The sequence below is a fragment of the Thermobia domestica genome, chromosome 13 (assembly GCF_964235325.1).
Source record: "Thermobia domestica chromosome 13, izTheDome1.hap1.1, whole genome shotgun sequence".
Taxonomy (NCBI): Eukaryota; Metazoa; Arthropoda; class Insecta; order Zygentoma; family Lepismatidae; genus Thermobia; species Thermobia domestica.
In genome coordinates, this window is record NC_137466.1 from 74,251,263 (window position 1) to 74,278,002 (window position 26,740).

The 26,740-nt window shown below is 38.5% G+C and overlaps 1 protein-coding gene across 2 annotated transcripts in view; it reads left to right on the forward strand.

Moving 5' to 3' along the window:
* LOC145668244 (sodium/glucose cotransporter 4-like) overlaps window positions 1-26,740 on the forward strand; it is a 255,030-nt gene that overhangs the window by 106,899 nt on the left and 121,391 nt on the right. For both annotated transcript variants that reach the window (XM_081735925.1, XM_081735926.1), the window contains exon 3: window positions 12,459-12,563. In XM_081735925.1, coding sequence (XP_081592051.1) covers window positions 12,459-12,563 — 105 coding nt within the window. The remainder of the gene's footprint in view (window positions 1-12,458; window positions 12,564-26,740) is intronic.

Below are 26,740 nucleotides of genomic sequence, written 5' to 3' on the forward strand. Positions count from 1 at the left end.
TGAATGAATAGGTAAAATGATTATCTCGATTTTGTCACAAAATGTGATGTGATGAGACAAAACTAACCTCACTTTTAGGCTTAACTGGCTATCACCATATCACAGAAATATATTGCACTTGTGCAATAAAACCATCGCAGGCTAGTGTTATCTGTTCCCAGCAAAATCAAGTCTTACTCGTTCAAGCACTGTGACTCAGCTGTTGCCACCTACTAAACAAAACCTGCACTGCTTAGAGACGAAGGATGAAAGTACTCCGACGCCGCAGTTGCTTTCCTGAAATGACAAAAAGAGAAGTGGATTTTAGAGCAAAATACACGTAGTTCTAGCGTGTATTTCGCATAAGAGTTCAAAGTATTGTACTCCAGCTTCTATTTTAATTCTTTATATATATATATATATATATATATATATATATATATATATATATATATATATATATATATATATATATATAATATGTATCTATCTATCTATCTATCTATTTATATACACTATATATATATAGCGTGATTCAAAATTATGTGAACGATAAGGCAGTGGTGTATGGGTTGGCAGTGGTGTCGTGGCCCCCGCAGCGCAAGACCGCTGGTGGTGGTGTGTTAGATCGGTCTCCACACTACGTCAGGCGCAGTGGAACAGCAGTGTCCAGTGGCTGCAGCAGACGGAGGTAGTGTAAAATGGGAGACCTCTCAGATTTTCTAAGAGGGCAAATTGTTGGTGCGCGGTTATGTGGAGTGAGTGTGACGGCAGTGGCTACTGTGTTAGGTGTGTCGCGTGGGACAGTGTCGAAGGTGATGACGGCCTACACAACACACGGGAAAACCAAATCGGGGAAGCGGAACAGTGGGCGGAAGAAAATCATGAGTGACAGGTCACGCCGGGTATTAAAGCGCATTGTCACGCAGAACCGTCGTGCCACTTCGGAGCAAGTGACGGAGGAACTCAATCAGCACCTCTCCCACCCTGCTTCGACAATCACAGTCCGCCAGGAATTACATGGCAGAAACTTACGGGGTCGTGTTGTACGAGCCAAACCGCTCATCAGGGACCATAACGCTTTCGCACGCCGCAAATGGTGCCGCGACCATGCAACTTGGACCGTTGAGGACTGGAAACGTGTAATATGGTCGGATGAGTCATCCTTCACCCTATTCCCAACCACGGGCCGTGTTTGTGTGTGGAGAACGCCCAAAGAAGCTTATGATCTGCAGTGTCTCCGCCCAACTGTGAAACATGGCGGCGGCTCGGTAATGCTGTGGGCCGCGCCATATCATGGTTTCATTGGGTCCTGTGGTCACACTTAGCGGACGAATAGTGCCAACGATTATGTCGTAATTTTAGGAGACCACTTGCATCCTATGGTCCGGATGTTGTTCCCGGACAATGACGCCATCTTCCAGGATGATAATGCACCCATTCACACAGCTGGCGTTGTTGCAGCGTGGTTTGAGGAACATCGGGATGAAGTTCAACACCTCCCCTTGCCCGCCCAATACCCAGATGTCAACATAATTGAACATCTGTGGTCCGTCTTGGAAACACGACTCCGGCGACGATTTCCACTTCCATCCTCTCTCACAGAACTGGCCGATGCCCTGCACGAGGAATGGTGTAAAATTCCACTTGCTACCATTCACGACCTCTCTGCCTCCATCCCCCGTCGCATCAAGGCTGTTCTGAAGGCGAAAGGTTGCCCGACACCATATTAATCTGGTAAGTTGCAATTTCGTACAGGTGTTTCCATTTTTCTGATCACCATCTGTATATTGTTTCATCTTTCCATTCAATTCCATGTTCCTTAAACACTTTTATCATTATTTTCCTTCTGCATTTGATTTATATGTGAAAAATAGTTGCCAACTGGCCGCTATTTTACTGGCTAGCTTGTATTTTTGTCCGAGCTCCTTCATGGCTAAGCGGTTAGCATACTCGCCTTTGCCGTGAGAGACCCGGGTTCGATTCCCGGCGGGAGCTCATGTGGTTCGGATTCCACGTTAATCAGTAGGTCCACGTCTCATATAGCCTCGCTGCTGAACGGGAAGTTAAACTCAAAATCAACTCAACTGTATTTTTGTCAGGCGTATACCTATTTATTTCAAGGGTTAAAGTACGATTATCCTTCATTGGTTTAGAGTTGGCAACCGTACCGAACAACAAATAACGAGAATAATATAAAAGTTCAACCAAACTCACTCGGTCCTGATCAAATTTAGCGTGATAGTAGGTCTTGACGTGCTTTGTGCAGATCTTTGGTTAGTAAGTACGTAAAATCAAAATCAAATGAAGGATAACTTTTTATGACTAAGCGTAATTGTTTACTAGTTAGACAGTTCTCTCGGTCAAAAGTAATCGAAAACAACAAACGCTGCTACTTCTCTTTCCTTATGAAACCAAAAATTATCGAGGTAAACCAATGACTGCTACCGGCGAACTTCTTCTTGTACAGGGAACACATGGACAAATTAAATATTATTCCTTTATTCTAACTACTCTTTGGCATAAGCATTTTTCAAAGGACAACTTCGTTCAAAACAGAATCTTTCATTTTGCCTGAATACAATACAACTGTGTTTTAACAAAAGAAACACTGACCAAAGCTTTTAACTTTATTTACTTTTAACTTTTTTAAATTATAATTTTCCGATAATTAGATATTCGAAACCGTTACAAATTATAATTTAAAATAAAGTGTGTTTTAAGCTTTGGTCAGTGTTTCTTTTGTTAAAATAATCAATCCAAAGCCATGAATAGTCTGTGTTTTAATAATTGAGATATTGTTTGGACTTAGGTGAAAAATCAATGGAGATATTCAGATGTTCAATTGACAAAAGCATGTTACCTATACCGTAATACCATTCCTATTAAAATAAAGGTGGTTTGAAACCCATTTCCTGTTGTACATTAATGAAACTGTGACTAAAATACTCCTTTTTTTAAACCCAACTTTGATCTTGTATTTTGTTTTCAGTTTAGACTGGTTTTGCATTGTTTCGACAAATTTTGCGTTAGTCATAGCATCTATAGGATTCATTTCTACACGCAGGTTAGGTTATCCTTTTTGTCCTATCTTGGTGTCAAGTATTAAGGATGCGCATGAGACGAGTCGAGACAGGAATTTCCTGACAAAATTCGAGTCGAGACACGGCTCTTCCAATAGAGAAATATACAGTTTTAGAGTTGAGACATCACTTTTACAGCACATTTTCGAGACCAGACAGTCTCATGCGCATCCCTATCAAGTGTCACATTAAAATGAATTTCGAAACATCCTGTATATATACATCCGTCCGTTTTATCTCTGTATATGTTTTTTGTTTCACTCTCACTCTCTTTCTCTCTTTATCACATTACAAATAGTATGTTCAGAGTATGCAAATGTTTTTTATGCGGGCGGAAGGATTACCTAGGTATATGGTTTATATCATAAAAACAACTTTGACTTCCAGAAAGAAGCCGTAAAGAGAATGATGCAAGATTCAAAGTGCAAACATTACGAAGTGCTATGTCAAGTGAAAGAAAAAAACACTTAATGAGAAATAGGGAAAAATGAAATTGTTTGTAATGAATGACGTCTTAATATACGTACTAATCGTATTTGCAAGGTCACAGGTACTAAGGAAATATTGCTTCTAGTTTCATTTCCTTGTTCTCTTGCAAGGAAATAAGAACGAAATTCTGTTTTAAACACTAGGTTTTAAATGTAAAGTAAGTGCTTAAAATAGAAATAGAAGTTTGTAAGATTCAATTTAGGCCTATAATTCCAAATGACTTAAAACTGACATTTATTGATATTAAAAATATTACATTCTTCGTTCACGTTGTGCCAAGTTTTTCACCCTTAGGAAAGTCATTTCCGACTGAATGATACCTGACGTCACAGTTTAGTGCTCTGCTTCTCAATAAATCACACGAAGAGGGAAGGTAGCGTAGGTTATTTTGCACTCATACTAGTCGTGGATCCATGGCTACACGTTTTCTGCTAATATGATGTTGGTTCAATTACATTCCCCTACCTCGTCATCGCGATTTCTGTGATTATAAAAAGGTGGTGGCCCCGCGTAATTAAGCCGCTAACGCTCTCACCTTTTGGTCGCAGGTTCGACTCCCGGTGAGAATACTTGGTCAGAAAGGTGTAACAGCTTTTTTAGGCCAGCACCTCATCCCGAGTGAGGTTTTACCCTGGATTTTCCTCATTCAAACTATGCAAATGGCGGGATGGTATCTCACATAATAGTCCCAGCGTGTTTCCCTCCTTTCCAATTCCTTTCTTCTTTTCGCGGTGGCTCAGTGGTAGAGCGTTCACCTCCGGTGCTTGGGGTCCCTGGTTCGACCCCAGCTCGCGCCGTGTGAACTTTGTGGTGGACAAACACCATGCTCGTGGGTGTTCTCGGGGTTCTCCCGTTTCCTCCCACTTTCTTCATTCCACCATTTCACTCATCTCTCATTATCACCGTCTCCTTTAGCCTAACCGGCATAACCGTGGGACGTAAAACTTAAAGATTTCATTTCATTTTTTCATTTCTTCTTTTCCAATTCTCCGGACGGTGTGATCGCCGAGGGACGTTATCAGTCATACGTGACGGACTAATATGACAATATACAGGGTGGCCCAAAAGTAGGTATACAGGCTCGTACTGATCGACTTACGGCATTTTATATAATTTAGTTATTGTCATCCATACAGTTTAACTTAGTCTAGTTTATTACTTGTTTTTAATTTCCTTTTACTTATACGCTAAACTCGGAATAGGCCGAAGTAAACAACCTCATTATCTTAATAAACTGTCATACTTAATCAATGCAGGGCTGTATACCTACTTTTGGGCCAGTTAAAAATGATTATTTTTAGGGGGGGAGTTCGTTCAGACTATTTTACGTAATTTAATCAGCTTGACTCAACAGATTAAACTGAGTTGAGTTTGAGTGAACAAATATTTTATTACTTCAATATGGAGACCAAGTTAACTTATTTATGAATCTTTTTAAGTAGATATTCATAACTAACAGTTTGCAAATTTAAAAAAAAGTAAAATACAAAAATTATTTAGTTCATTTGATTAAAATTCTTCGTTCCTGGTCAGAATTGAAGTTAACGCGAGATCGGTACCACATTTACAATCGGGATCGAGCTTGAATCTCCTCACTAAGTGCGAAGATATTAAACCAATTACTGAAACGTGAAGGTAATGTGTACTTGTAATCCTGCAATAGGAACTTTATTATTAAGATAAACATTTTAATTTGAAACATGAAAAAAAAAACATTAGAAAATCGCTAAAGCTAAAATATTTTTACAATATGGTGAAATTTGTTCTGTTTGTGAAATGAACGCTTGTGAAAAAAATAGTGGATTGAGAATGTGGGAAGAAACTGGAGAGCCTCGAGAAAAGCCACAAATATGCTGTTGCCCACCACAAGCTCACATGGCCTGGGATTAGTGTAAATAATTTGGTCTCACATATTTTGAGACTAAAAAACTGGAACATCGTACGAAAATTTACACTGAAAACCGGGACACCGTGAAAATTTACACTAAAAACCGGGATACCGTGAAAATTTACACTAAAAACCGGGATACCGTGAAAATTTATACTAAAAACCAGGACACCGTGAAAATTTATACTAAAAACCAGGACACCGTGACAATTTACACTAAAACCAGAACATCCCATGGAAATTTACACTAAAAACCAGAACACTCCATGAAAATTTACACTAAAAAACCGGAACACGGCATTAAAATTTATAGTATAGTTATGCACTTGTTTTCTGCACTTGTTTGACGGACCCTGTATATTGTCATATCAGTCCGTCACGTATGACTGATAACGTCCCTCGGCGATCACACTGGCCGGAGAATTGGAGAAGAACAAAGGAATAGGAAAGGAAGGAAACACGCTGGGACTATTATGCGAGATATCAGAATTAATTACATAACAGCTCAAACTCACCAAAAGTGAGTAACAGAGTACATTATTCCTGTTAGTTGTGCATCGATCACTAAAAAAGCTGTATTTTTGAAATATCGCACGAATAATATTAACGCATGTTTTAGAGAAAAATGATTTGGAGTTAATATTTTTGAAAAGGAGGCAGGTGATGTGAATCCAGGACGTCTGGTAACCTAACTGGGATCGATCCAGAAATCCTTCACACTAGAGACGCGATGATTTTACCACTGTGTCACCATATTCCCGAAAATGTTGGACATTTTCTCATTCTATATAGTAAAATTATCAAAAAATGACAATAACAGAACATCTTAAACATCTTTTAACCGAGGCTGCGAGTAACTCGTTAGTCATTACTATTTTAAATTTGTCAAAGAGAAGAAACCTTTTAACTAGAATAAATCTCTGCTTAATAAGGGTCGTACCTACTTAGCGACAGCTTGATTTGGCAACTTTGCAGTGTCTCAAGGCTGAATGTATAACAATGCTACTAAGTTAGCGGCTGAGCTGACAAATTAAGATGAACTTTGGTTGCGTCATTCGGAAACCTTAGAAAAAGAGTTTTGATTGCCGTAAGATGAAAGATTTCGATCAATTGTAATCAACTCTTTCCTCCCAATGTGTTGTTCCTTGTGGGTTTCGTACTACGATAGCCAATGTATGTTCTTTAGAAAATAGAGGGAAAAACACTGTATGATAACTTAGTTTTAACAATATGTAATATTTATGCCTTACGATATTCAACAGACTTCGTAATACCACACAGTTCAAGGGTGTCCAAGACGAGTTTTAAAGTCATATTGCACGTATTGATACTTTTTCTTTTCTTTAGGACAATTTTTCATTGAAAATGGCACAGTCGAACTTTAATTATAACAATAATTCTTTTAAGAAGTGAAACAGTTGCGAAATTGAATAATTTCATCTACAAAGCAAGTTACCTTCGTTTTACCACAACCAACTCGTGCTGTCTATATGTTTTTTTCAGGAAGGGAAAATCGTAATTTTGGGGGGAATTGGGCCCAAGAGCTTGGAAGGGGGAATAGCCACCTATGACTGATGTAGTACATACAACATGCTATAGTAGCTCAAAAGAAGCATGTTTCCTACTTTAAGGAAAAATTAGTTAAATTTCGAATCTACTGAGACATCATCATCGTCCTCATAAAATTCTGACGTCACTGAAGATTTACTTGCCACAAATAGGATTGCACACAAATCAAGAGCTGAGCCTTAAGGAATCAAAGGCTTTATTAAGGGGGTCCTGTAGTTTCATGTGCAACTCTAGTAACAAACTACAGGATGTCTTAATAACGCCTTGAGTTCTTTTTATTAACATTTATCAATTACAATATTCGTAATGTCTCTCAGGTAACCTCCTAATGCAGTGATTATCAACCGGTATGACGCGACACACTTGATATGTCGCTCGCTCAGTCCTTAGTATCGTAAAATTTTAGAATTTAAAAATTATGAAGCATTTAATAATTAAAATCAATTTTAAGGCAGACTGTAGAGACCACCCCAAAGAAAATGGGATACGAACAAAATCTCGCGGCCGAAACATCGCCGCCCAAAATCTCGCGTTGCCAAAACCTTGCGGGACAAAATCTCGCCGGGCCAAAACCTCGCCGCCCAAAATCTCGCCGGGCCAAAACCTCGCCACCAAAAACATCGCGTGGCCAAAACCTCGTGGGCCAAAATCTCGCCTGCAGCTTATTAAAAATTCAGTGTAGTATAACAATATCTGCTGCTTTTCTTATAAGTAAAAAAAAAAAAAAAAAAAATGGAAGGAAGAGCTTGGTGTGGTGAGAGTAGGGGCGCCGAAATCTCTAGCTACGTCTCTCTCTCTCTCTCTCTCTCTCTCTCTCTCTCTCTCTCTCTCTCTCTCTCTCTCTCTCTCTCTCTCTCTCTCTCTCTCTCTCTCTCTCTCTCTCTATATATATATATATATATATATATATATATATATATATATATATATATATAATGTGTGTGTGTGTGTGTAGCCCCCTCCCTTTTGTTGGGCCGACAAAGTGAAATTATAAAAGACATCCTAGGCTCGAACCTCATTTATGTTGAAAATTTGATTGAGATCGGTAGGATGGCTCAAGAGGTATAATGTAACAAACATAGTCATTTAATTTTTATATATATAGATTTCCAAAGCATGCATTAGAATTTTTCTTGTCATTATTTTAATGTAATTATGTGTTATTACTAAATATATACATATAGTAATATATAGAACATTCTACATTGAAGAAATCGTCGTGAAGAGGTTTTATCCTGACGACATTTCTTCCCAGGCGACACTACGTCTCGCTTAATTTAGACCAGGCGAGATTCTGTGTCGCGAGATCATTACAACGAGGTTTTGGTCAGGCGATATTTTGGGTATGCGATATTTTGGGGCGCGAGGTTTTGGGCGGCGAGGTTTTGGCCCCGCGAGGTTTTGGGCGGCGAGGTTTTGGCCCCGCGAGGTTTTGGGCGGCGAGGTTTCGACCCGGCGAGATTTTGGGAGGCGAGGTTTTGGTCCGCGAGATTGTCGCCGCGAGGTTTTGTACCCAAACCAAAGAAAATATAACTTTTGCCACAGATTCCTACACGTTTGCAGGTGCATAGGCAACCCAACGTACATCCTCGAGTGATTAGTTTGGTTTTCAATTCCTCCCGCTTTCCTTTCCTTATATAAGGCAGTTTTCGTGAATTCATTGTTGCTGTGAAGTAATATACTCTTTCCAATCAGAGAAAATTTTGCCTAAAGAGATCTTTGAATCGAGTGTTACAATAAGTTCATCAAATTTACACGTTAACTAATCGTAAAATAATTTTGCCGTGTGTGAGAAGCTGTTTTCGAAGAAAGCAGGTTTGTTCTCAAAAATGCAATATTATCTGGAGTATACCTAGTTATTTCATAAATGGTATCAGAGATTTGGAAGTGAAACCCAGGTACAGTGTTGATATATCCTTTTGCAAGTTGATGCAGGGAAGTGTAGAGCATGAAGAGGACCAGTCAGTTTTTAAAATATCCATCTCGAGCCTGGATGTAGACCCCGTAGCCTGGCACGCCACTCATCAGTGGAATTACGAACACTGTCGATGAGGAAGAAGCGGGCTTTCTTGATCAAGGCGCGTTTTAGGAGTCCACATTAGGGTGTATCTTTTTGCAGGCTATGACTGAAGCGCTAACCACGGTTTGTAGTCGAGCAGGTTTAGATTCGTACTGCTAGAGGCCTAGTGTGGAGATGAAGTTTGGAACATTGGCCCGTAGTCACTTCTGTGTTAACCGTGCTTGTGCGCGGGAGCAGAGTCCTGTTGGTTGGTCTAGTATTGGTTGAGAATCATGGTGGTGCTCAGTGATTTCACAATGGGCTCCAGCACTATGGTTGGTACACGGTAGCCGATATCTTCACCCCTTGTTTAAACAAAAACGACCCTATTGTGCCATGGAAGCTCACACTCGACTATACTATGACTGATACTGGAACCTTTGCACCTTGGAAACACATTCAGCAGTTTGCACTAATGATGATACTTAACAACGATCATTTAGACATTAAAGAACTGTTCAACTGTGAACAGCTTCTCAATGGAAAAGAGAATTGCCCTGCGACAATTTCCTGTGTAACGCATCAGTCAGAAAGTAGTTTGTAGGTTGTTCGTAGGCTCTCTCGAGTCCTAGTGCTGATCTTGCACTATTGATATGGTTGATCTCGAAATGGACATGTCTTGGGACATCACTAATCGAATCCTGATATTTCACCGAATCCCTGCAGTCACGGCTTTAACTGCTTATGGTATCCTCATTGTGCACGGTTTGCCACTACGCTACTAGTCATTTGACACTTCCTCTTTCATTGTAACGATGAATGCTGCAGTAGACAAATCGTTCACTTGCAGGGGTTTCAGGTGGCGAAGATCCGTGGTGGTAGCCTTGTATAGTACTATGACTGCAACACAATACTCGTAGTCGCCCCTCTATAGTTACCTATCTTAACAGGGACCTATCCTACCGCCCACAATACCCAGATGACAGCACTTACTCATATCCAGCATCAAAATCTCGGATAATATTTATGAAATAACTAGGCGAATGTAAGAAGAAACGTAAGTTACTGTCTACATTTACTAAACGTTTGCGTCTAATCGAAGTTCGTAGGGTACAACATTGAGAGAGGAGGAGGAAGAGGAAGAGAGATTCAGATATGAGAGTCAGAGAGGGTCTGAGGAAAATTATGACTTTCTGAAGCAGAAAAATCAGTTTCTTTTTTCGAACCTGCAAGTAGACATCCGCAGTTTTCGAATTAAGTTAGAGAACTTTTTGGAGGATTAGTTGTTGTGCAGGAAGAAAAAGATCTTAAGATTTGGAGAATGAAGATTTAAAAAATTCACAGCTTTCGTAGACGGGTTTCGAACAAAGATCCTCATGGTTATAAAACAACGACGTTAACCACTCACCCATGGAGCATGGATGAATCATGCTCTCGCATATCTGAAGTACGCCAACATTTTCGAGACATGAAAAGTAATGTTTACTACTAGCCTTTTGTTTTGAAAACTAAATATAAAATTTGTTCTTTTGTGGCAAGAAACTGGTTGAGAAGAAAGAAGTCTATGGTTACTCACTTGTAATGGACTAATTTTTCTTCATTTTGACATTCGTGTACTAAAAGAAAAAAATCTATGGGAGTTGTGAGAAAATGTAGAAGCTTCTAAGTGAAATGCAAATTAATTTATGTTTAACCTCTCTGGAACATGTAACCACTCGAAAAGTGTTTAGGTTTTATTCGCTTAAAAGCGAATAAAACCTAAACACTTATTAAATATATACGTATATTCTCAACAAATTGTTAGAGTTGCACTTACAAGTAAAACACCAAAATAAAAAGTGAAAAGACCACCTCACATCTAAGTACTTAGTTAGAGGTATTTATTATTTTCGTTAGTAGTTTTCAAAAGTTTCTCATCTTAAATCTATTTTTAAACCTATGTAAAGATGTCTTATACATGGAGGTGGGAATAGTGCGTATTTAGAGACAAACATATATAGGGGGAAACGCATTTCAGAACTCACATTTAGGAATTCATGGATCTGGTTGGAGGAAATTGTACACAGAAGTAGTAATGGTAGGTAGTAGTGATTCCAACATGGCCCCTTAAGCAGTTGTTCAGTCAGATAACCGGTCCTATAGATACTGGATGATATCCCACGCTTGCTGTAGATTTTGGTGTATCTTGGCAATGGTCGTTGGTAGCGACTGGAATATGTCAGCGTCCTCCCTCCATATCCCATACGTACTCGATAGTGCTTAAATCTGGAGACCCAGCAATTTCAGGTAGAAGGCATATACTGAGTACAGCATGCTGGGTTGTACTGGCTGTATGCGTACGTGAATTATCCTGCTAGTTTATGACGTTCAAGTAAACTGTCCAGATAAGGTCGCGAAAAACACGATTGATTAGGTTTCATTTGTACTATACACCTATCATATCCGTGAATAATGATCAAAGGCGAGTAGGATTCGAACACACAATGGATTTTCTCCATCCGTTCATATGTCTATGGACACGCGCATGATTGTTAGTACTGAATCTGGAACAGAAACTAGTCTCGTCACACTCACACACACCTACCAAAAGTAGAGAATAGAAAGTCTACTTACAGTGTATCCCAAAGAAATATGATGTGCACGGAACTTGCAATGGTTGTTTTGCGTTGACATAGACATTATAATGAAAGAATATATATCCATATAATATAAAATATGGATGGATGGAATAGGATTTCCGAAATAAAAAAGAAACTTTGATTAGATCAAAGGTAAGGAAGTGATGAAACATATTTCATGAAAATGCATTTGAGCAATATACCGCATCAGCCAATGTTTCAATGTTTTCTTTAGCTAGCATCCATAAAGTTTAGAACCGACACCTTGACTTTTAGAACTTTGCAATTTCATTGTCATTGGAAGTGACGGAATTACTTGATTCACCCATTGTCCATGCCTGATAATTCGACGTTACAGAGAAAAAAGGCTGGCGACGCAAGTGGGGGGAGTATAGTGTAAGGGAGTTTTGTAGGAAAAATTGTTACTAGTGTTAAGATGAGTTCGTACGCAGTATGTGAAGAATATGAAATATGATGTATGTATATACCACAAGCTCTCCCTGATCTATGAGAACAAATTGCTTGTGGCGTTGATACCATCAAGGTGGATGTACTGATTTGTCTATAGCAGGAAGTAAGTGATTGGAAGATGTGTGTCAGGCTGCAGGAAATATCGAGATTGAGTGTGCATCACCATGAAATGAAACTTAGAAAGTTTTTATTTCAATTGATGTAGGCTTATAGCAAGTTTTTGCATTACAATTCATTAGAGAAATGGTGCACAGAAAGTGTAAAAATATTTTTGAATCATGTTACTTACTGTATAATACTTATGTTCTTTGCATTTGTCACATATTTCAGTTTCATTATATTCATTATGTACTTTTTTTAAGGTTGGGGCGTCCCTGTTTGCCAGCAACATCGGCAGCGATCATTTCATTGGCCTAGCTGGATCCGGAGCAGCTGCAGGGATAGGTGTAGGGGCCTTCGAGCTCAATGTAAGTACAAAAATTACAATTATTGTTAATATTTGTATTATATAAATGATGGCTGATGTGCTCTAAGTTTAAAATATATTTGTAATCAATAGTGTAATAATATGCTAATGAGAGACGTGAATCTATTTCTATCGGCTGATAGTTTTGCTCTCTTCTCAAAAATTAAATCTAAAATGATGGTGTGGAAACTAATGGACAAATATCAGTTGCGACATTTTAATTATATTGTATAGCGAGCATTTTAGGAAGAAAAAATAAACGTTAATACGCTTTTGCATAATAAATACTTATAAAATAATTAAAAAATTACATTAAATAATTATAAAAAGTATTTTGTGGCCCACCTACTTTTATTCAAATACAAATTGGCATTCTACGTAATGGTGGCGTATTTCAAAACAGTTAAATTTTGCAAATCATATATCAAATTCCAGTACGTTCAATATGAGTCCGGAAGAGTGATTAACATGAAATTTAAATTAAAAAGGAAAAGCTTATCGCGACCCACCAAAGAGCAACCCGGGTCCCACGAGTGGGTCGCGACCTACACTTTGAGAAACATTGGCATACGGGGTAAAAGTGTAAATGATATGTGGCGTTCATGATAGTAACTCGATATCTTGACTTGATGTTGATTTCGCCCTTACAATCCTAAACACCTCATATCAGATTATTATTGAAATAAAACTTTCTGAAGCATCATTTCATCGTCACTAAAAGAAAGAAAGAAAGAAAGAGAGAGAGAGAGAGAGAGAGAAAGAAAGAAAGAAAGAGAAAGAAAGAAAGAAAGAAAGAGAAAGGTATAAATGTCATATTCTGCGTATTGATGGAACCTTTCCATTATTCAAAGCACAATTTTTATTTTAATACGTTTAAAAACAGAAAAAGAAGATAAATACTGAAGAACTTGTAAATGGGAGTTAATAGAAACTAATTACAGTGAAGTTTATTCTTTGCTATTTTTAACATCGAAGAACATGTTTCTGTAGCCTGTGGTGATTGTAAGTGAACATAATTATTATTTTTTCCCTCTGGCTTGAAGTAGAGCTGTCTTCTTTTTCTCTTCATTTTCTTCTATGTTTGAGGCACATATAAAACAAACATAAAGGTTATTGACAGGGAATGGAAAATTAAACAATGTAGAGCAACGTATTTTAATTAGCTGATGGATACAAAACAGGGATGACCTATATTTAAAATAGCAAATGCACATTTCAATAATAAGTTTTAGGCACGAAAGTAATCGACAAAGTAAGTTGCGTTTGCCAGTTAAGAGAACACAAAATACAATGGAACAAAAACAGTTTATTGTGCACTGAGGTACAGGCATTGGACTATATTTCAACGTAATTGCCTTCCTTGTCATCATAACGAGACCGGTAATGTTTGGTAGGTGGTTCGTGACACCAAGATAAGACAAAAAGTATAAACCAACTTGGGTGCACAAATGCTTCCTTTCGGAGTTATAGGCTGCCGAAAACATGAAACTTTAAGGGTCGATAGGTCCAAAGCTATGAGAACTACCGTAGTCGGGTCAAGACTACTTAGGAATTAGTATGTTCTCTATCCAAATATCCAATTTTCAGAATCCTGCGGTACTTTCGCAATAATTTTTATATAGGTAGTTGGTGAGTACTTCAGATTGTATGCTCGTAGCCAAACTCCCTCTATAAAAATCATTGTGTACCTTAGGATTCTGAAACATGTATTTTTGGATAGTGGATGTATTAGTTCCTAAGTGAAGTCTTGACCCGACTGCAGTAGGTCCCATAGTTCTGGAGTTATGAACCTTTAAAGTTCATTTTTTCATGTTTTCGGCAGTCTGTAATTCCGAAAGGGAGCATTTTCGCACTGTGGTTGGTCTACACTTTTGGTCTTATCTTGATGTCAGGAACCAACTTCCAAACATTATCAATGTTGTTTTGAAACACCCTGTATATTATATCTACATGGATGAGCAATGCCATCTGTGATGGTAATTTAGTGGTTATTGTCTTCCCTAAAGCTCTTGCTATCAAGGGAAGTTTTTATATACTGTGCAAATCAAATAAGGGTGAAGTTTCCCGGCCAAAGTATGTTCTGAGCGCTCTTCGTTATGCATATTGTTTCGTGTTTAGTTAAACGGTCACATCTTCTACGTACCCGCTTTGAATGCACTCGTAATCTGTTCACGACACGATAGAGATTCAATGGCTTTTTTTAAAAACTGCTTTTCTGAAGAAGGCGAAAAAACTAAGCCTTGTCCACAGCTTTTTATCTGGAAAATGTTGAACTTTTAAAAAATTTCCGAAACTTCCCCGAAATGTATAATTGATTTTCGGGATCAAATCAATATCGCAGGAACTCATATCCGGCAATGGTAGATTCTTCAGTACCTTCCAATACCATCGTCGCAATGGGGAGCATGGTATATGATATTTCGTGAAGCAGAATTGATCGAGACTGCAGAAGATATGGCCATGTACGTCGCAATACTGGCTGCAAATGGCAACTCGTGTACGAAGCATTTACGGTAACCCTGGTGGACCTGACGTGAGTGGATAGTGCCTTCGTGATCATCGAATGTTATGGCTCTTGTTTTAAGTTTTTCGGTCGTGGGGACGCTAGGTGGCGCTATTCACAGAACTGGCGGTTCAATTCTGGTTCGTAAGATTTCCTCCGTGCTTCGTCAATTGCAATATGTGCAGTACAGAAAATCCACACATTTCTGCGCGAAACGTTCAAGGTGTAAGCGTGCACATTGCAGTCGGTGAAACTTGTGTACTTCCGTTAGAACATGCGTTACTCATCTGGCTGCAATCTTAACGCATGCCAAGATTTCATGATCGTATGATATCATGTAATATACTGATGCAGATGAAATATTCAGTTCAGTGCAATTTCATCGCCGATCATTTTCGAGCAATGTTCGCAGGGTTTCCAAATGATGTTGCTCCATAGCCGTTCAAATATGTTCCCATGTTCTTTGTCTGCTGATTGGTACCCTGCCTCGATTGATTAAAGCACATCTCGCAACCGTCCGGTAAGGAAGAGCACTACCACCACACGCCTTTGGATCTTTTTGGATCTGACGTGCATTTCGACCTCGTGCGTCATGAAACAATGAAAACTCGTTGTTCTGCACGAGTAAACTTTGTTTAGGGCAGTATGTCGGATTCACCTCATCACTTTAATAGCGTCCACTGACCACACACATCGTAATATGGAAACACGTACACGTCGATACGATCGTTACACTACTAACAGGCACGTAGCCAGGATTTCGTGAAGGGGGGATCCGTGAAATACTGTGTTCTTCACACCAGGGGCACGATCATTCTAAACTATTTTACTGGAACATATATTGGTTCGTTTATACAGGATTTCGTAACGGGGGGGGGGGGGGGAGGAGCGTAAGATGAAATTCTGAAGGCCCAGGAGCTTGGTCAATCTGAAATACTTTACCATCAACATATATTGGTTTGTTAGGACAATAAAATGAGGATATGTTGGCAAGTATTTTAATAACAAACTATGAAGAAATCTCGAGTAAAATAATAATTTAAAAAATCGTATTGAAGAAGATTTTACAATATTTACATCCTTCTGTTTATTCGAATATAACAATTTTCCTTTCATTATGACCTCAACTATTATAAAAAGTATGTATTCACTACTATATCAAATGCTAACAGAACTTTCTTTCCACATTTTTTTAAAATTATTATTCCGTTAACTACTGTCTGTTCCAAATGACAGGTTAAAGGAGCAGTAGAAAATTGTTTTTGAAATAACATGTTTGATACTGCAAGGATGCGATGACGAAAAATTATGATAAAATTACCATTATGAAACCATTAATGACGAATGGAAACACTTTAGCATAATCATTGTTGGCGCAAACATGCAACATGGATCGCTGAGTGATGCACTGCAGGCGAAATCCTGCAATATTCCAGTTGCTACCATTCATGACCTCTGTGACTCCATTCCACGCCGTATCAGAGCTGTTCGGAGGGCAAAAAGTGATCTAATGCCATATTAATCTGGTAAGTTGTATTTTTTATATGTTTCCATTAAATTGGTAAGTACCTATATTTAACAGAAACTTAGCAAAGAAAATTAAACACTAAATGAAAAGCAGATTAAACTAGTGTTTACTAACTAAATGAACAGCTTTAAAAAGTTTTGGTTGTTCAACCACATAAAAATAATTCTACAGAATTTGAATTTACCTAAATCAGAATTAAGAGCTATCAAAACATAAACGGCATCACCAGAAAACAGGCTGCGGTAAAATTGGAAAGAAAATGTGCTCCGAAATTCATGACGGGAAACTGATAGAATCGGAATAGGGCTACCTGTGGCCGGATTTTTGAATAAAACCTGCATTTGTATTACGATATTACCAACCTTACTTTGTTTACATATAGTGGTGTTTTTCAGACCTCTGATATACGCTGTAATATACTTCATACACGATAAATTGGGTATGAGTGTTTAGAATTGAAGCATAAGTCTGTTTGATCTCTGGATTTCAACCCTGAACTGATTGATATCCTATGTGCTATTTACTTGGAAAGATATTTCACTAAGGATATGTGGCTTCGCAGATCACTATTTAACAATTTTATTGGGGAAAAAAATGTACGTTATAAGGCGAGTAATCATATACGAACAATTTAACACTGTACAATAAAACAGAAAGGGGAAAAAAATAGAAAATCTCTCTTCTATTTTTAAATACCACTATCAGGTTTATTTTCACTGTAACTTTATCTGCTATATTTCGTTGTCTGTGTTCTACATGTCTCATGCAACAATCAGCTAAATGGAATGGCCAAAATTAACAACCTAATCTCGTTAACACATGGCCACTACTCTATTCCACGTGTACAAGTGTAAGCAGTCTCTCGAAATGCAGATGATGAACAGGAAATTCTTTGCCAATATCTTGTTCATAAGAGTTGGTAGAAATCAAAGCGTTTCTATTAATCGTGAAAAGCAGAGACTTTTATGTAACAGACCAACAACCTGTGTGTCTATGAATGGGAAAACTTCTTCCTACAAGATCGCACATGGGTAATTTCGATGACGACATAAGATTCAAACTACTACTTAATAACAGTCTTTTATATTTCAAGGTGTGATAAATATTTAAAAATATGCATCTCCAACGCCTTAGGCCTATACAGAGATTAAAGAGACCTTGTTCTATATTTGTATTTTGATTGAATTTCAATATAGATTTCGAACTTTATATACAACTAGCTACAAAGCAGCCATTGTTGTCGGGTCTTGACTCAAAATCTGGATAAAAAGAGAGGAACCACGTAGCGTAGTTACTAACGCTCTTGGCCTTGATGCGAGCGGTCCCAGGTTCGATTCCAGTGGAACATTCGGTCTAAAAAGCGCAAAAAAACAAAACAAAACAATTACAAAACAGTAATTTTGAGTGAGGTTTCCCTCGTCCGCACCAGGCAAATGCTGGAATAGTACTTACACAATGATCTTACGCTGTTTCTTTCCTTTCCCGTTCCTTTCTTCTTCCATATTCCCCGGGTAGTGTGATGTCCGAGGGATATCATCCCTCGTACATAACGGGTTAACATGGCCTCAGATCCCGAAGGCTCAGAAATCTAATTTCTAACCCTAAAAAGAGAGAAACTATAGTGTCCAGGTATTTATCCTGTGCTGTTATGCAAACCGCATACCCACAATGTAATGCGAATTGCATACAAGGAAACATTCTTAGAAACCGCGAGAAACGTAGATGATTAAAAAAAAAACACTTGAGATAACAGCCCTTTAATGGTTTTGAACCGCTTCAGCGCCATCTGTCAGCAACTAGCTGAACTACATCCAGCTTAGCAACGAACACGCGGTCTGTGCTCTATGTCGCCCTGTCTTCAACAGGCTTATCATGAGCTTTCTAGACTATCACGTCTTTTATTCACGTGACTCCCCAGTTTGTCTCACGACGGCCGAGTGAACGCCAAAAATTGGCAAATGCTGGCCGGGAATCGAACCTGGGACCACACGTACGTGAGTCCACCCCTTGCAAATTACCCGGGCAAAAAGGTCTTTTCATGCGCTTAGATCTGGTGAAAATATATCCATATACAAAATTGGATCTATGTGACTCTCTTCTATGCAAAAATCTGACAACCCCACACACTTTTATTATTATGAAAAAATATATGTACTATAATACTCTGGGGTGTCCGGAAATAATAACAAAAAAGCTTTGGAAAATAAGTAATGACATGAAAAAAAAATATAGATTAACAAGGGTACAAAAATGCATCATTTCAGAGATATAGCCCGCCGAAAATTGGTGAGAATAATACCGAAAGTGTCGAAATGTTCGATGAAAGTTGGGTAAAAGAATATGATTATTTTCTGTTTAGGCAAGAATAACATGCCATTGGATGTAGAATATCGGTCCGTTTTCAGTTCCTGATCTACCATTTTTCGTTTGAGAAAAAAAAAGGTAACCTATGCTTCGAGGGTAACCTTATCGTCCCAATTCCACGTACACTGGTAGATTAATGAAATTTACACTCGAAATAATCACTATTTTCTTTTACCTGATTTTCATACACCATTCCGTGGTCGAACTGTGACCCTTTGATTTTATCGTTCCAATCAGTGGGCTATCTGTCTAAAATTACATATTTGTGCACCCATGTTGGTTTCTAACTTTTTTTCATTCGTATTCGTTTCCCAAAGCTTTTTCGTATTGTTTTCGAACACCCTGTATACATGGTGTCTCAAAAGTCTCCTGACAGTTATTATCAGAGTTACAACAAAATGTAAGAGGGAAAACAGTGTCCAAGTATGATGTTTTCAATCTAAAGTGAAGTAATTTTTTAAATCGCACGAGCCGTTTGGGCTGTACACTCTTTATGCTCCCAATGTTAAATGAAAATTCAATATTGCCATTTATCTCGACCCACAATGTAAATAAATGAAGTTACTCTTTGAAATGGGACATGGCTATCGACACGTTAGCGTAAAAGACTTGATTTCTTCAACTGAGGTAAACCTTATTCCTTTAAGGTCAGACTTTGGTCTTGGAAAAAGAGAAAACACCTGGTCAAGACGTGGTGGGTACGGGGATGTTTCATGACACTAATGATTTTACGCGCCAAAAATTGCCTGATAGACAGAGCCATATGGGCCGGTGCATTGTCCTGATGCGGAATCTCCATTTTTCCGCAATAGAAACCTCTTTCTCGAAGTCTGGTCAAAACCTCAACATCGTAGTGTTGATTGACTGTCCGCGCCCCGCTCCTATAGTAGGAACCCACTAAAACATTACAATTCCATGAATGTCTGAAAGTACAAGCAGCATTGCCTTAAATTTTGAGCGTGACATGCGTGCTATTTTCGGTCTGGAGAACCGGGGCATTTCTGTTTCATGGATTGCTGCATAGTCTACAAGTTGTAGTTAAAAATTCATGTTTCGACGGCAGTGATTATAGCTTCAAATGTGTCTTTATATTTTCGATGCACTGAAAAATGCCAGCACACAATTCTTGATGACACTCTTCCTGTGAGAGTTCTTTTCGTACAATCATGGCACTGATTTTTCTCGTGGTTAATTCTGTGATAATCCGCCGAACATATTTCCTGCCCTAGTTCAGCCACTGCACGTCCGTAGTGAGAAGTGATCTTTGGTCATTTCTAATCACCACACGTATTCTGTTGATTTGTGTGGCAGTAACTGAACACCGCAGCCCTGAACGACCTTTGTCTTCAAAAATGGTCCGGGAAAAGATTAATCTGGGGCTGGGACGTACTCAGCGGGTGGATCCTGGTGATCCGGATCCTCGAAATTCAGACTTTTCTATAAATTTAGTATATTTTTAGGGGTGATTTTACAAATTTTAATATAATTTATCCTCATGTTGAATTTGGACTCTTCCCCGAAATAAATTCTTGCGTACGTGCATGTCTATTGGAATTGCTGTGTGTGTCAAACTTTTTTTTCCTGTTGGTATTTGTATCGTACAAAATTAACTGCTTTTTCCGTTTGTTTGAAAGTTACAAGTGCATTTAAAGATAGTCTCCGATTTATATATATATATAATATAAAATTCATTCATTCGTTCACTTTTTCAGTGTTTTCTAATTCAGCTACACTATTATTACTATTATGAAGATGCAATATCACTAACTCTGTAAAATGAGAGAGAAGACTTTTTCCCTGTGCAAAAAATATAAACAAAAATTTCCCCAACTGTGACTCTTAATTCGTATTATGTGCTGACAATAATATTTCAAAGCAGAAAATCCTCTTACTTTGTTTAATGATGTATTATGTTTGCAAACCAAAAGTTTCCATGGTCATAAACCAGCTATTAAAAGTTCTGAAGTTAAGGTGGTTTTATTACTACGTAACTGTCCCGCTTACCAGCATGTTCTTATCAACGCTGATGCGGGTCCGTGTTTCTAATGTGATAACCCTATAACAATGTGATCCTTGTATGCTGACACAGATTATCAACAACAAAAGACCATCTGTTGTGTCTTTTACTTTCTAATCATCATATTCAACCTTGTTTCGCTGGAAGTTTTCTTCCAGCAAAACTTTTTAAAAAATAATTTTAAACATAACAGTGGTGCAAGCAGATGCGTAGGTAGGTGGTGGTACGGGGGATTCAGTTTCCTTTGTCTGTTACAAGGGTTATTATATGACAGACTTGGAAGAAGAAGAAAAAAAGGAACATTTTTAGATTTCAGAAAAATATTCATTACTCTCGACAACTTTATAAATGACTAGCGATAAAATATAATTTATGCAACTTCCTTAATATTAAGTTTCTTTTCTTTTGTGCGGTTGTCATATTTCTTTGAATATGGAACATTGTAACAATATTACCTAGGTATATTAGCAACTATAGACAAATGTTATTCCTTAGGTATCTATTACGAATCTTGAAGTTAAAGCAATTATTAACAAAAAGCGTACATGTTCTCATTTTTCTTCTTTAAATAAAACTCCCTGGTCATTTAAAGCCTAATTCACACATTGGGTGCCGTACTCATACACCATTCCTTTCCCATACTTCATCCATCCCATGGTCGCGACCATTCACATGCCGATTCTGCTTTCAGTACCATTTCCAAAGATTGATTGCAAGGAAGAAGACATTCTTACTGGTTCTGGTGAATTTCGTGTCACTTTGAGTAGTCTGAGAAAAGCCGAAGCATCGCGGCGTTTGAGTCACGATTTTATTTTCAAGGTGACACTTTCGAGGCATGACAGGGGAACGGTGTGAATTACCGTAAGTCCGAAAAGAAGGATAAAAAGAGGAGGAGGAGGAGGAGGAGGAGGATATACCATAAGGAGGTAAAAGAGAACGTTTTGTAACCTGCGACTACCTTCAGCTCTCTCTGAAACTTCCACTTATTTGTCTGTATACTCATAAAAAAAAGTAAGATTAACTCCCCAAGAAATCTCGGTAGTGTCTTTTACGCTAACGTGTTAGTGGCCACCCCCCATTTCAAACAGTAACTTCATTTGCTTATGTGTTGGGTCCAGGTAAATGGCAATATTGCATTTTCATTTAACATTGGATGATAAAGCGTGTACAGCATAAACGGCTCGTCCGACTAAAAAAAAAAAAAAATCCTTCACTTTAGATTGAAAATGTCATATTTGGAGACACTTTTTCCTCTTACATTTTGTTGTAACTCTGATAACAGAATTACCCTATGTCAGGGAACTTTTAAGACACCCTGTATATGTTATCTTTGTATTTATAATGTTATTTTAAACAGAGATATTTTAAAATCGTAATAATAATATCGAAAGGTAATCGTCTTAGAAACATTTTGCATTTGATTCTATCCTGTGCCAAACACGCTGTATGCGGTTTCCTCGGGGATCTTCCGTTTCGTCGCACTCCATACCACCGTTTCATTCGACTTGTTACCGCTTCCTTCCATCTCCTTTAGCCTAGCCAGCATAACGTGGGACGTAAAACTTCAGATTTCATTTTTTCGTTACCGTTTCCTTTAGCCTACACATCGTAAGAGACGGACGTAAAATTGAAAGATATATCCAGTGCCAAGCCTATCCGCTATGGATTGTTATTTATTACCTACGTACCGTACCACTGTATATTATTAACTTTCTTCTTGGTGTAGCCAGAGATCTCTTCCTCCTCGGTTTCCCAACTGGAACTACTGTATGTGCACCTCGCGCTTACTGCACTTGCGAGCGACGTTTTTCTCTCGCTAATTTTAGACGTCTTGACTTCAATATTCTTATATCCAGCGACCCATAGCTGTTGTGGAGTTGAGCGTTGTGTAGCTCTCTACATTCCCCAGTTTGTTCATGTCTAAATATTTTCTTCAAAAACCAATCTCTCTTGTCTGCACGTCAGTTATTGTATCGAGCACTAACACACAATTTTCTTCTTTTACTTCGTTCTTATTTGTTGGCGCAACATCAAGTATTTTAATTTATTAATTTCCTTTACATTCTTCTTATTAATTATGGTGTTTCAGTTAATACTGTCTCTGCTTGTTACCATATATTTCATCTTGTTCACGCCACAAGAATATTAACCCTTTGCCTTTCTGATGGGAGCTCATGTGGTTCGGATTCCACGTTAATCAGTAGGTCCACGTCTCATATAGCCTCGCTGCTAGAAGGGACGCTAAACTAAAATCAACTCAAATCAAATCAACTGAATTTTGTTTTGGAAATGATTTTTTTTTTTTTTGTTTCAATGGATTATATGTTAAGTGCGCGCGAGCTAGCGATCGTGGTGAAACCGTATACAGCTTCCATTCGTTAGCAAAAGCTATTGAAATGAAATCTTTGAGTTTTACGTCCCACGCTTATGCCGTTTAGGCTAAAGGGGACGGTGATGATGAGTAATGAATGAAATGGTGGAATGAAGAAAGTGGGAGGAAACGGGAGAACCCCGAGAAAACCCACGCACACGGTGTTTGTCCACCACAAAATTCACTTGGCGGGGGCTGGGATCGAACCCGGGACCCCAAGCACCAGAGGTGAACGCTCTACCACTGAGCCAACGCGGCCCCTTAGCAAAAGCTAGCCTACGACACACGAGACAGCTTGGAATCATTCGGCACGATGTATGCGCTATGTAAGCCAAGGAAGTTTGTGATTCCAATTGGAAACTTACGGTCAGAAAGGGTTACTATTCACTTTTACTGACTCTACATATATTATCTGCTAATCTATTAAAATATGTGCTCTGTTGCTATATTTAATTTTGCTAGTTGCGTATTCCAAACCGAAACTAATAGAGCAATGGAAAAGTAATGGGATTGTAAATCCCGAAAAAATGACAATTTCCTGTTCACACTTTACTTCTTGTTTCATGAAGGAATATTTTCAACAACATCAGTCTTTTTGGTATTTCGAATGCTCCAAGAATACCCAAGCTCTTTTAACCAAATCGTAAAGTTTGTTAAAATCTACCAATAGTTAGTAAACTGTGTCGTTGTATTCTAATTTTCTTCCTAACACATGCCTGATATAAAATGTTAGATCATTACGTCTGAAGCCCATTGATGATCTCTCTTCACCTAAAAGATGGAATTCATCCTACTACAAGAATGTTAGCTAATATCTTGTAACAGGTTGGTAATAACTGTATTCCCCTGTGATGATTTTCTGCCATATTAAGCAAATCAGTCGTTGAATCGTTTTAAGATGCATGTAATTCTCCCGCTTTGAGTAGTTCGTCTAGGAAAGAATGAGATCCCGGAAATGTATGGTTCAGTTCTGTAATTTTTGATAGCAGACTCAATCTCAAAGAGGAACTGTTCCTCAATCTGTGTTTCTACAGTGGGTATGTAAGTATCATTTTACTTGGTTTCCATGCGTATAATATATATATATACAGTGGCGGATCCAGGATATGATCAAGGGAGGGGCTAAACCATAGTTTGTCGTTTTATCCAGTGTTAAACAGGATTGAAGCCCATTTTATCCAGTGTATACCTGAGCGTCAAGGGGAGGTATAGCCCCTATAGCCCCCTTAGATCCGTCACTGTATATATATAGGGTGTCCGGTGAGGAAAGTCAAAAATTTGTCGGAGATGATACGGGAGGTCATTCTAAGCAAAAATACTTATGTGAACATATGGTCTATTCCCCCTCGTCCCGGAGAGAGGGGTGGGGGTAACTTTTTTACCTCTTGCGCTTGCCCATTTGTAGTGGGGTTATGTTACATATTATACCTCATTTAAAAGCTAATGAAACAGGCTTGCAGATGGTATACAGACTGTCCCAGTACTGTATACAAGAGGGAAGTAATGGAGGGAAACTTTTCGAATTTCCCTATAAAATTCCCTTTTTTAAAAAATTTTAAACAATTTTGCATTGTTCTTGAGTGGAAACACTGTCGCTAGAGAAACAGTATCTGATTGGGTGAAAATGATACTGTATACCAAAGATCCATGTGAGGTATCAAACTTTTAGCTTCGTTAGAAGCCGCAAAGAAACATTCTTTCTAACTCCTTATTTTAATAACATAACAATGTTCCAACTTTCTGCAGATGACAATGATTACGAATATTAACAAACGAATGTTTTTATGCAAAACTGGAAATACAATACTATTCCCTAACATACTAGAGCTCGACATCTCTATGCGAGAACACTAGTTATACTTCTGAATAACAGATGGCAGCGAAACAAAACCAATTTGAATTAAAGTTTTCGAACAACATACTACACCAGAATGTCCATTGCAATAGGTTGTGGAAATCATAAATAATTACTTCTAACACACACATTTTGCTTGTCTCACGTCTCTAAATAATTACTTCTAACACATAAACAATAATACATACAGATAGAAACGTAACCCTACTAGCGTCAACCTTCAACGTAATTATTTTGCACGTGCAGCAACTTTTCAAAGATATCACCATCCTCGTCAATGCACTTTGTAGTGCGCGTCAGTACATGCAGTGTTACCTGATGGATGTCTTGTCGGCGCTCTTTGACGGTGTTGATTGTCTCTAGAATGATCTGAATTAACTCTTCTCGTGAGTTGGCATTTCGTCTGTATACAACGTCCTTCAACCACCACCATAAGCAAAAATCCAAACGTGTAAGATCCGGAGAGCCGGCCGGCCAGTGAATAATCGACCTCCGTCCTCCGCGACCCATCCACCGATGAGGAAACATGGAGTCAAGATATCGACATACGGCTTGTGTTGCATGAAAGGGAGCCCCTCGTGCTGGGAGCACATGAACGCCCGAGTTTGAAGTCACATCTTTCAGTAGTATTGGTAATTTATAACGCAGGAAATGCAAATAATATTCACCTGTTAACCGCTGGGGCAGAAAAAGGGGACCAATGATCTGATCGCAGATTATCTCCGTCCAAACATTTACAGAAAATCATTCCTGATATTGTCTTACTTTGGTTGCCCCAGGATTTTCGTGTCTCCAACGATGCCAGTTCCGGGTTTTGTTTATCCCATTCATGGTGAAAGTGGCCTCATCGGTGAACAAGATGAATGGCAAAACATTAAGATTCTCCTGGATTGGGAGAAACCAACACTTAATTCACTGTCTCCTGGATGGAGATGTTGCACTCTTTTGACATGGAACGGATAAAACCCTTCTCCTCGCAGTACATCGTGGAAGTTCAAGTTGATTAGAAAGTCTCCTAATGCTGGTGGTTGTATTCGCTGTACAGCCTGAATAACGCTGTCTTCTCGTTGAGGAGTGTATTTTGAGGCTCGTTCAGATGTTAGCTTTACGCTAGGAAGCTCACCAGTTTTCCACAGTTTAGTATGCACGTGTGTAAAGACCCATGCAGTAGAGACTGCGACGAGGAAATCTTCGCTGGTATTCTTCCACCGCACCTTTGGCATTAGCATCACAAAGCCCGTAGACGTACATCATATCTGCATATTCAGTGTGGGTGTTTTGAAATGGCATTCTACTACAACACTGCATTCTACACACAAGCACTTGCTCACGGTAACAAAACTGCTATCACTTACACACATATACTTGACAAAATAACTAGAAAAGGACCGTATATATATATATATATTCAAAAACATTTCGAGGGAATTGGGCATAACAGTGGCAACGTCTCTGTTGGATGTACGTCAGACAAGCAAAATGTTTGTGTGAATTAGAAGTAATTATTTATGATTTCCACAACCGTATTGCAATGGACATT